Source organism: Hibiscus syriacus, unplaced genomic scaffold, assembly GCF_006381635.1.
Source record: "Hibiscus syriacus cultivar Baekdansim isolate YM2019G1 unplaced genomic scaffold, ASM638163v2 tig00111330_pilon, whole genome shotgun sequence".
Lineage (NCBI taxonomy): Eukaryota > Viridiplantae > Streptophyta > Magnoliopsida > Malvales > Malvaceae > Hibiscus > Hibiscus syriacus.
The window spans coordinates 9,008,566-9,020,815 of record NW_024063059.1 but is presented as its reverse complement, the minus strand read 5'-3'; the positions used below and the strand labels follow the sequence as shown (position 1 = coordinate 9,020,815).

Here is a 12,250-nt window from a genome sequence, read left to right as displayed (position 1 = left end):
GCCCACGTTAGCGACAAAGAAACGCAACATCCTTACGGTACCAAGAAAGTTAGTAAGAAGATGGAAGAAATGTTAGCCTGTATTAAGAAAGAGCAAAAAGACATGCAGGCAGAAATGAGAAGTAAATTGGAAAATATTGAGGCCGACATTGCAGGTTCACAACTGGATATACTGCAGAAAATAGAGGATATATTTAATAGGCATGCTACAACTTAAAAAGGTCCTGCTGAAAATCCTGCATTCTATAGGTTCCACACCAGAACCTGGTCCTTCTCCTGGTTTTACACCTATACACAACCTTGCTCGCTCTTCGGTACCTCAAGAAGCCCGACCTCATACATATATCAGCAATGAAAATCAGCAACACCATATGGGACCCGTATTCCCAAACTTATATCCGCCATTTCTAGCTGTAAAGCTAGAAGAATTTAGTATCGAGCACCTAACCCCGGATATGATTGAGTTATCAGAAAAGGAGAAAGCCAATGAAGAACTAACTCAACAGTTGAAGAGCTTGGAAGAAAGGGTAAAATCGGTAGAGGTAATTGAACCATTCTATAGGTTTGATGCCAGAGAGCTGAGTTTGGTCCCAGACTTGATCATCCCTATAAAGTTCAAGGTTCCCGACTTCAAAAAATACGATGGCAGCACATGCCCTTCATCTCATATCACCATGATTTTCCGGAGGATGGTTGGCCATGTGAAGATGAAAAGCTACTGATTCACTGTTTTCAAGATAGTCTGACAGGACCTGTCACCAAGTGGTACAACCAATTAACCAGGGCTCACATTAAATCATGGAGAGACTTGGAAAAGGCATTCCTAGAACAGTATCGCCATGTCACAGATATGGTTCTCGATCAGTGGACTATTCAAAATATGGAAAAAATAAGTAATGGGACTTTCCGACAATATGCCCAAAGGTGGCGTGATGTAGCCGCACAGGTCCAATCCCCTTTACTCGAAAAGGAGGCTACTGTAATTTTTGTCAACACCTTGAAAGCTCAGTACTTAGGGAATCTACTTGGAAATGCCACCAAGAACTTTGCTGATCTGGTCATCTTTGGTGAGCTCATCGAGAACGCTATAAAAAGTGGCAAAATCGAGGCAGTTGATGGGTCTAGTTAAAAAAAACCCGTGTACCGGAAAAAAGAAAACAAAGTTAATAATGCAAGTGTCTACAACAAGAATACTGCAAAAAGTGTCACAATAACCCAACCAAGGGTTGAAAGGAATGACACGAACACCAATAGAAATGATTCCAGGGGACCACGCAAGTGGAGTGAGAGATTGTTCTTCACACCACTACCAATACCCTATTCTGAGATATACGCCTCGCTATTGAAGATGGATGTGGTACGCCCCTATTGTTTGACTCCTCTATAATTGTCGTACCCTCGCTGGTATGACGCAAACGTACATTATGATTACCACAATGGAATTTCTGGTCACTCTATTGAGAACTGTTTAGTCTTCAAAACGTATTGCAAAATATGATTAACATTGGGGGATTACACAAGGATTTATAGTGGTTCGACTTCTCAACCAAGTCTACATCCACTACCCAAGCTCCCCACTTAGGATTTTCTAACAAATTCACTAATTTGTTCTTTCTTTTCCAAGACAAAGAGATAACCTTTATAACTCCTAGCTTTTCAAAGGCTAAGCTAGAACCAATCCCCTTTACAAAAGGAATAAAAGACATAAACAAGAAAACCTCTTAAAGGAAGGTGTATACAAAAATTAAGCTCACAAGAAAACAATTAGAAGATTTACAATGAGCTCAAAACACTAATATTTACAAGAGAAAGGAAAATAAGAATGAAAAACTCTTCTCTTGTGTTTGATTGCTTGGATAGGTGTAGTACAACCTTCTTGAAGTGTATTCAGCTTGTTAACTTGTTTTTATATGTTGGAATTAGCATGTGGTCATTTCTAGCCGTTGGGGATGTTTTGAAGCCGATGAGGATTAATTTTATGTAAAATAAAACTTCCCAGGACAAGGAGTATCGATACTCCTTTAATGAGTATCGATACTACCTTTGTAATATTTAAATAATTAGTTGTTGAAGAATGTTGGGCTTGACCAGTATCGATACTATGCTTCATGGTATCGATACCACTATGTAAAGTAGTATCAATATCTCCTTGAGTGCCAGTACCTATTTTGCATTCTAGAATTTGAGCAATTTGGAAAACAACTGGTAGTATCAATACTACCTAAAGAGTACCAATACTTCTCTTACATTTGGTATCGATATTTTGCATTCTAAATTTTGTAATCAATGTAATCAAATAACAATCCCTATAAATATATATTAGGGATTAGAGTTTTGAAGTTGATTATGAAAACCCTCTTGCATTCTTTTATTTTCGGTGTTATTAAAAATTCTTTCTTTTTTTCTCTTGGCGTTTTCCAAAAAAAAAATCCCACAAAATTTTGGTTTCTATTTTATTGTGCAATCATCATACTTACTATTTTATTTTAAAAATTAGTATCAAAACATCTAAATTGATCAAGTTAATGATATTCTCGAAAATTCTATTAGTAGTATATCTTGCAAGAATCATCATCGACCATGTTGTTATTGCTTAAAAATTTTTCCTACTAAAATGAAATCGGATATGTGGGTCACATGTATTACTTTTGTTAGTTTTGTTTTTAAATGTCCATGAATTTTCTGGCTGATCCAAATAATTGTTCTGAATTGTATTTTCCAGGTCCAAGCACTGGTTCTCCTGAACTGGTGGCGATCCACTGTCGTCTAACTGTCTGATGAATATTAAAAATAAATACTCATGGGACATTAATAATCCAAATTTATTAAACCGGAAATGACCTCAATATTTGTATAATCTATCTTACCACCATAATGAAGCAAACTAGAAAAGCAAAACCGATTGCACGATCAGATACTAATGAAAAATCACCGCAAACTATGTGTAAGGATTGATCTTGTAATAGGTTATTCTTATTTTCCCCTTCCCTTTTATTTTTTGGTTATGATAGGCAAAATAAACAAAAAAGAAAAAAAAATCTTTTCTAAACCTCACAAACTTCAGTTTAATGATCTTCATGAACATGCATGCCCTCTTTCATTTTCTTACCACAAGTAATCCATGACGCCAGACAAGACAAGGTGTCTAAAATTTTGAACCAAAAAGGAGCAGTTTTGGTTCAAGCAAGACGACAAGAGAGCCTGCTTCAATTCAAAGTAGATTTTGCTTTCTTTCTTTTTTCTGAGGATTGACAATCTCCATGGGGGAGTTTCAGAAGAAACTATCCTCACAGCTAACTTGAGAGTTCATGGTGATGCTCAAGGTTCCGAAGCACGATTTTTGCATATATTTTGGCCTGAATAGGTGTTGTTGATGCAGCAGCGGCACCACGTAAGACTCTCGGTGCACCTGCATTTTGAAGAAGGCTTGAATGATGCATTGCATGCCGTCCTCCAGGCAACGTAAACTGCAAAATGTATTGCAAAATGAGAATAAAACAAATATATATTTTTTAATCGATAGGATAAAGAGAATAGTCGCTTTCCTGCAAAAGAGCAAATGCAGAATAGGACTTTAGTATAGAAGAAGGGTCCCTTAACATTCTGAGAAATCTGTCAATCTCTGCTCCACTGGAGCGAAACGTAAAAAAAAAATACATATTAGAATACAGAGATGTATCCAGAAGGTAAGAGCTATGAACATGAAACTCGTGAAAATTTCGTTTCCAGAGAAAGGGGTGGTAAGTAAAGTAACTGTCTTGCAGAAAACATATAACATAGCACCATTAACAAACTTTTCATGCAAAAGGCAAATCTCACTTGTATTTATAAAGATGAATGTGGAAGATGCTAAAATTTACAAAGCTTCAACAATTGAACCGTAAATTCACTGCCTAGAGCTAGATATTACTGGAACTTATCTTGCTTTTTTTTTTTTTTTTTGAAGTATAGTGTCCAACACCCTTTTCTGACATGTATTTGGACATCAGTAGGGAATATGACCCTTCAAGAAATAAAGGATATACCTATGTCGGTACATATTTGTATCCAACCCTAACACCCAAATCAAAACAAAATAGGCAGGAACTCCTCAAAGTGTTCTTTAGTATATGCAAGCATACTGCAGCATGCCATTGAGGAGGGTCAATACAAACTTGGTGTAAGATTGGCAGCATTTTCATCGTCATATACTTTTTACCCATCAATTCGTTTTCTCAAGCGCATAATTTAAAGCCTGATTTGATTTCCAACAAACAGACTTGTAAAGGCATTTCCTACAAAATGTTCTGAGTAGACAAACTGAATTTCATACAAATATGACAGAAGAACGTTCAAAACAGTTGATCTCACCTACAGAAAAGCCGGAATCGTGTTTGAGTCACTTATTAATCAAGTGCAAGCATTGACTTTTACAACAAAACGATTGGGATAGTCTATTGGTAATTAGTGTTTGCTACAACATTTGAAGTGTAGCAGAAATGCATGCTAAGCCAAAGGTCAAAATGGGGATTCAAGAGATGGATGGTTAAAACACATTTGGCTATGGGCGTTCTATAAAAAAGTCCAGTTTGGCCTTATTAGTTACTGGTACAAACATCGTTGTTTCAAGAATGCACAAGGGGCAACATAAGTCTCATATCAACAAAGTCTAAGGCCTTAGGGTAGTTTATAAAGTCCATAGGCTAGCTTCCCATCAGCAATTTCCTAGTGAGACCCACTGCTCTTCCTATGGAATTGGTTCTGGTTGACTATAGAGAGATAGAGAAAAGGGAGAGATGAGTGTGATGACAGAGGCCATGGGTAGTGACAAGTGCGTGTAAATATCATGTTGTCTACAATAAGTAATTTACTATAAGGTAGTAAATAGATTAATACAATATGTAATTTACTACCGTAAACTCATTCAGTTGAATGCCAAATGCTAAGGCCAAAACATTAAAACCTGCATCTTAGATGTCCTGCTTCTTGTATTCTTATGGCTTCTGCTATCTGTGCCAAAGCAGTGGGGACCAATGATGAAGCTGCAGTATGAAAGGATTGTGGATCATAGAATGAGTTCACAAAGTCTTCAACATGTTTTAAGGCGATCCTCCCATCCCCATCAGTGTTCAGAGTCTTTGAACTTCCAGATGATGAGGGCACAGCCGGAACAGATGTGTCTATCCTGTGAATAATTAAGCCAAAAATTAAACCTCAAAAGTAAATTTTTGAACCATTCTCCTACCAGTCAAAACCACTTTTTACCAAAGCTTAAATATTATTTTTGCTTCTTTTTAGAGCGCTGTCTGGTTGTCCATCCATGAGAACTTGCAGAAAATAGGATCTTTTTATCTATATATTTGAGGCTCCCAATCATTGAAAATAAGAATCCGACACTATCACACAAATATTGCCAACTAGCAAAAAATAGTTTGACATACCTCCCATCGAATATGTATACTAAGGCAAATGCAGCCATAAAACGAGCCATTTTAGAGATTGATGAAGAGCATAGATGAACGAGAGGTTTAACTCCACCATCTTGTACTATATGGAGAGCATTTTCACGATAAAAGGCCAAATTCCAGAGTGCTCCAGCAGCAGTCTCGTGAACATCCTGAAAACCAATCATATACTAAACCTTAGTTTACGGTTAGAATATTGATAAGAATCTAGGGTTCTATCTAAAGGGAATTCGGGAAACTAACACGAAAAAGTAAAATTTGATCATTTCAAGGGGATCAACGTCCAAACAATTGCCAAAAGGCTTTCTGTTATATTTGATTGTTTGAGAAAAATAGTCATGTGACATTACATATTTATAGGGTCCATAATCCTTGGTATTGTACAAATGCCCCTTTTTGGCCAAAGTCTTAAGGATAAACACTTAAGTTTAATTATCTAAATACCCCTTATTGGCCAAAGCCTAACATTAATATAACCTGTCAATTTACATCAACTTTAAATTCTCAGAAATCAGGGCCAAAAGCAATTGCACTAACAGTAACATAGAGAATATTCATAAAACCACAGTTAATGCTACAAAAATCTTAAACTAATTTTGAGAATAATGAATAATCTATGAAAGCAAAGAGTGAGAAGCTTACTTCAATATCTGAAAGTGCTAAGACAATAAGTGGAGCAATACCACCTTGTCTTCCAATAGCAATGCTGCATTAACAGAAAATACATCAATAAGAATCATAAATTGCTGAGATACATCCTTCAAGAAAAATTAATATACATTGCTATAATGTATATCAAAAAGGCTATCTATAACCAAAAAAATAAATCAAAAAGAGAAGAGATTGATTCTTTCAGTTTGACATAAACTGAGGCCTAAATAATCGTAGATCAAACATTCTGTCAAGACATGGAACTCTGAAGATGAAACACGTCTAGAGTTTTAAGGTTTACACATATGTAGTAAATGCTTCAAACTCTAAACTAAATAGCATGAACAAGGTCTAGGTTACTCGCATTTGGTTTACAAGAAAAGATCTCTTTACAAGTATACATCACCAAAGGAAAGGGGAACTTTCACCTAAGAACTTGTCCAGTAAATATTATCACGTAAGTTGAAACATTATACAATTACGGTCAAGAAGTTTCCTCAAATACCTGTTAGTTTCTGATACTGACAATCCCCAAAGGGCACCTGCAGCTCTTTCTTGAAGACCTCGGGATGCACTTGAGCTAGATTGAGCAAGGGAAACCTAGTGTTGCAAACCAAAATAAAAGTTTCAACCTGCAATAGGGCTGATAGCCGAAAAATACATATATTTGTGCAAAACCACAGCCTAGGTGAGGGTTATCAGTTCAAGAAGTGGAATCATAAATTTTATTAATATTTGGAGTTTTTTTAGGTGGTGTTGCTAATAGAATCATCAAGGCAGAGAACATTAACATAAAAGCTTCTCAATATCAAACAAAATTATCTTTATCACCTGCATTTCCTTCCATTTTTTATCATCAGACATGCCTATGAAGCTTCTCAAAATCAAATGAAATTATCTTTAACACGTGAAAGCTTCTCAATATCAAACAAAATTACCTAGTATCGCCATAGATAATGCAGCAATGTTGCCACATCCATTTTAAAGAAAAGAATGATTATCAAAATATGAGTCTCTTGAAGTGCTGCTTTGCATTTTAATTATTACCTTATTTTTTATGTTTGAAATCATGCATATTGAGTCTATTTTAATTGATTCAAGTCATTAATTCTACAATAATTCATAAGAAAATATTATAAGGAGAAAAGAAAGGCAAATAGACAATCTTGTCAACATTCATATTGTTAGTATATTGTTAGAATAAAAGTAACTAACTGCAAACTATAAAGGAATTATAAAGGGCATACTCATACTGAGGGACATGATCAAATTAAGACCATGATAAAAAGCATGGTAGAAACCATTTAATAGCTTTTAACAGGCAACGAAATACTTGAGATAATTTAATAATTGATGCATCATATGTAAAAAAAAATAGAATAATAATTTACTTGAAATTTGAAAATATGAAATGATCAAAGTTTTGACATGCAATTCATCATACCAGTGCCTCAACACCACCAGCTGCCGCAATTGCTTCCCGATTTTTCTCATCAAATGACAAATTCCACAAAGCACCAGCAGCTTCCTGCCTGCTTGCGAGTAGGTATGAATAAATGAAATGCCATTTGGAAAGGTGGATTTATGAGTCAAGTACATGCAATTACTTACATGAACATTTAAGGTAAAATTCCAAAATGTTTAAACCATGCAAGAAGCATTGACATTTACTTAAGTTTCACTCAGAGGTAGTTCGGATTGCCGCAGGCGAAATGAAGCAAAGTAGATTACCTAACACCTTCATTTTGAGAATAGGTAAGTTGCACCAGCTCTTCCAGCGCACCTTCCTCTTGTCCGATTGCAGCATTATTGCTGTTGCTATCCCCATGAGCAGCCAAATTAGCCAAGGCACGAGCAGCCTAGCCAAGACGAGAAAAAAGTTCTATTTAGCAAGAAAAATTAAAAGCTATCTTCTGAAACATTAGTTTGCATAGAAATACATAATTAAGTTGATACTCAAGAATGGTTGGGAGGCAACTGAATGAAGCTAAGGGATCCAGCTAAATATTGAAAATTAGTTATACTTCAATTTTAAGTTGGCATGCTATCCCTGGTCAATTTTAAGACTTGAAAATTTGTTATATTTCCATTTGCAGGCATATTATTGACCAGGGATAGCATGCCAACTTAAAATTGAAATATAACAATTTTTCAAGTCTTAAAATAAGAAACTTGATAAGGGATCCAGCTAAATATTGCATTACCCCATTCCACGTTGGATAATCATACAGTAGAGGGGGCTATAATCTTTAGGCATTCTGGGTGAAAGTATTAGATGCATATTCCATGGTAAATGCAAAGGTACTCGCAGTTTAGTTTCTTAGTTTACTTGGCATGGAAGACATGAATAGTATTGGTCAATTCTTTAATCTCCAGCTCTCCACCTAGTTATAAAAATGCAGATCCATAGTCTTCTCAGGAATTCTAAAATATCTAAGATTTATCCTAAACAAATTAACTCATCACTAACAATGTAATCTAAAAAAACCATCACCCATCTGGAAAAGATGATTTTTTCCATTCTCGATGTACAAAAGAATGTAAAACCAAAATACCTGCTCTTGCACTCCATCAAATTTGCAAGTGCGAGCAAGCATCACCAATGCATGGATTCCACCTGCTACAGCCACCTCCAAGCTGCATTTCTCATCAGCTCCCAAGTTTGCCAGTGCTCCAGTTGCACGTTCCTTCATATAGCAAAGCTGACAATTTAGCTCCAACAATAATACAAATATGTGTAGGAATGAAAAGTTAAAGATGCATACAAGAAGCCCTTCAGTGCTGGAAGGCCATTTGAATATAAGGTCAACTAAAGCTTTTATACCACCAGCCTTTGCAATGGCACCCTGAAAAAGGAAGAGTTGAATAAAGATGAAAATTTTGAAGATAACCACCAATAAAATTCTTTCCGTTTTCACAACCTTGTAGTCATCCCCAACAGAAAGATTCCACAGCCCCCCAGCAGCTTCTTCAGCTACCAATCTGTTCATTGATTTTGCTAAGTTGGCAAGAATATTGATTCCTCCACTTTCAGCAACAGCTTTTGCAACTTTTGAATCTACGGACAAGTTTGCTATGGCCTGAATCACAACATCAAGAAATTACTAGTCCAGCATCCAAGCAAAACTCATAAAACAAATTCCAAAGTGATGAATTATATGAAAGCATAACTTCTAAAACAGAATTTATGAAAAGTTTAATATCTAAGTTAAGTTGTAGACTACACCTTGTAGTGACTTCTAGCATTGCTTATAATTCATGAAATTGTAAAGATTATTTTAAATGAATAGGATCATATTTAGTATATTCACAGAAAAAGAGGTAATTCATACTTTAGCTGCTTCAGACTGAAGCCCCTCTTGACAAGATCTTGCAAGGTTCAAAAGCACCCTTATTCCATCCCCCTGTAAGATTGCCTCAGCTCTTTTGCAATCAACAGTAGCATTTTCATCATCAATGACTACGAAGGTTGCAACAGCCGTAGCCATTCTTTCTTGAACTTCCTCCTGTGAACTTTGCAACAAACTGAGTAATACGGCTGCCCCTTGTGTGAGCCAGAAATCATCAAACTCCTTCAGATTGTTTTCAGCGATACGCAAAAGTGAATGCGAAAAGACACATTCAATCCAAACAACAATTTCATCCACGTTTTTATCTCTATTCACTAATTTCCTCCAGTACTGAAACACATCAGTAACATTTTTAGAGTAGTCGGCAAATAATGATGTCACTCCCTTGAACATGTCACTCAGAAAAGTAAGAAATATTTTGCCTTTATGATTATACATCGAGATACTGTCAACTTCACCCTCAAAAACTGGGCAATTCAAGGCGGACAATACTCTCAAATTTTGGGGCGATGAGAGAAATCCGGTAACAGCACTTAGGTTTATGTCAGTTCTAGAAACATCTAAACATACCAAGCTAGGCAATCTACTCCAAACGTGTGCTGCAGATCCCCATTTCAAGTTTCTAGTCCCTGCAACTGATAAAAATTTAACCGAATTCAAGTTTCCAAGAGCCACTTCATCAATGTTGTCTGATTCCACAAACCCAACATCCTTTAACTGCCTACAATGCATAGCCAAAGCATTAATAGCATCTCCATTAATGACCTTAACACCTGACATCCAAAGCCTCTGCAACTTTGGGCAGCAATATGCAAGTGCTTTTATTGCATCACAGCTGATTCTCTCACAAGCATCTGGACCAAAATGGACACTCTCAAGCATCTCATGTCTTGCTGCTATCACTGAAAGTGCAGCATCTGTAATGTCCCGGCAGAGATCACCACTAATTTCTCTAAGTTCCCTTGCTTGAAGACTGACTATTGCATCTGCTGAGCCAGCTGCATGAAATTTAAGTCTCTGGAGATTCTTGCATCGTGGGGAGAGTGAGACGGCAGCTGCAGTGTCAAATTTGTGAGAGCGGAGGTCCAGCGACCCCCATAAACAAGGCGAAGAACCTAAAAGCCTAAATGTTTGACAAGTTGATGCCAAGCTAGCTCGGTCTCGATAGTTTAAATAAGAGAAGAGTTGAATAACTGTATCATAAGGCAACGTTGTCCAATCAACTCCAGAAATAGTAGCTGAAGTCAAACATCCACACTTAGGGGTCTTCGAATTAATGTTTGTCTGATCTTTTTCCCAACTACATTCACGTTTCTGCCTCACTCTTCGATTCATATCCTACAAGTTCTTCAGCACTGCAAATGAAGAAAAAGAAACAATGATTCTTATTCAATCCAGTTAGAAAATCTCAATGACTCAGTGATCACTCAATAAAATCACAAATTCTTGGGGGGGGGGAGCTTGAACTTCAATTGAAGAAACCAAGCCAAATTTTAACTAAACATGCTTCTTCTTTTCTTTCAAAAACTAAAAACCCAGTAAAGAAGAATATCAATTTTCAAGTTATAGACTATAACAAAATAATCCAATTTTTCAAAGAAATAAGAAATGAACATAACGATCAATCTTGAATTTCAGTAAACAAAAAAATATCCAATCAAACAAGTTTCATTTACCGCCCACCTCAAAGCTATTGAACCCCATTAATAAAAAGTCCTCAAAAATCAACTTTCAATAAAAAGAGTCGTCTCTTCGATTCCCAGACACCAACCCCAGAACAAAAAGGAAAAGAGAATTGAAGTTTAAACATAAAGAAGTAAATGTACCTTAAGGCAGCAGAAGGTTGGTGCGGAGGAAGATTCTTTGAAACTGAATAGAAGCTGAACATATATAAAGGGTCAGTAAAACCATGGCAGTTAAAAAGTAAAAGCAGCAGTTAATTACAGCCAACAAAGATAAACATCACTTATGTCATAACAATTTTTTTTTTTTTGAAAAAAACAATTAACTTTTAAAAAAATTATGATTTTATTTTGAAAATTTGTTAATTTTGAATTGATTTGAATTAAATTGAAAGAGAGTCGTCATCGACCTTTGGGTTAGATGAGTTGAATACCTAAAAACGCATTTTAAAACAATTTTAAGAAAAATCGTTTTTAAGACAAAAATTGGTCTGCGTTTACCAAAAATTTGATTTAATAGGTCCGAGAGTCGATTACGCGTGGGGAAGTATAAACACCCCCGCTCAAAAATTGGTATTTATTCACTTACACGTTGTTGTAATGGTGGAAATTATAAATCAAATATAAATTTAAATTATGATCTAAGCATTGAAGCTTGATTAATTTATTTCGAATTATTTATTAGGAAAAAATCTTTAATTTGAAAAAAATCTTGAGATTAACAATCCTCCGGGAAAGCTATCTCGTCTATTTCTTTATCTAAAAAAAATATTCCCTACTCGATAAAAACAAATCGAATATAAATTGAAAATCGGTAGTTGCGTAAAATAACATAAATTGTCATTTAAAGAAAAATGCATTGTATTATTTGACTTAAAATGGATTAAATAGCAAAATAAACTCATTTGTTTCAAGTTCACATTTAGCTAAAATGTCGTATCGGATCGCACTACTTCGACCAAGCAATGTTTTCCAAGCTCATTCTACAAATTGGTGTTCTTGAAACTATTCAAATAATATTTATAGATATATAAATAAATTCAATGGAAACAAATGCGAATGGAAATACGTGAAATAAAATATTTACAATAAATAGAGCTAAGCACATTTATTTACATATAATT

At 35.5% G+C, this 12,250-nt stretch overlaps 1 protein-coding gene across 3 annotated transcripts; it reads right to left on the bottom strand.

The window, feature by feature from the left end:
- Positions 1 to 2,998: 2,998 nt before the first annotated feature.
- LOC120158550 (protein ARABIDILLO 1-like) lies at positions 2,999 to 11,407 on the bottom strand. 3 transcript variants are annotated; one of them, XM_039169367.1, is made up of 11 exons: positions 11,271 to 11,407; positions 9,427 to 10,799; positions 9,016 to 9,174; positions 8,650 to 8,940; positions 7,826 to 7,953; positions 7,539 to 7,626; positions 6,600 to 6,694; positions 6,086 to 6,149; positions 5,420 to 5,595; positions 4,942 to 5,163; positions 2,999 to 3,629 (listed from the first exon to the last, which is right to left on the bottom strand). In XM_039169367.1, exons 2-11 carry the CDS (start codon positions 10,777 to 10,779, stop codon positions 3,512 to 3,514), a joined length of 2,694 nt encoding a protein of 897 aa, XP_039025298.1. In that variant the 5' UTR covers positions 10,780 to 10,799; positions 11,271 to 11,407; the 3' UTR covers positions 2,999 to 3,511. The 3 variants fall into 3 exon arrangements, with proteins under 3 accessions (XP_039025298.1, XP_039025297.1, XP_039025299.1); XM_039169366.1 differs by lacking the exon at positions 11,271 to 11,407 and adding an exon at positions 11,128 to 11,213; XM_039169368.1 differs by lacking the exon at positions 11,271 to 11,407 and having other exon boundaries at positions 3,000 to 3,629; positions 8,650 to 8,781; positions 8,860 to 8,940; positions 9,427 to 10,832.
- Between the last annotated feature and the right edge of the window lie 843 nt (positions 11,408 to 12,250).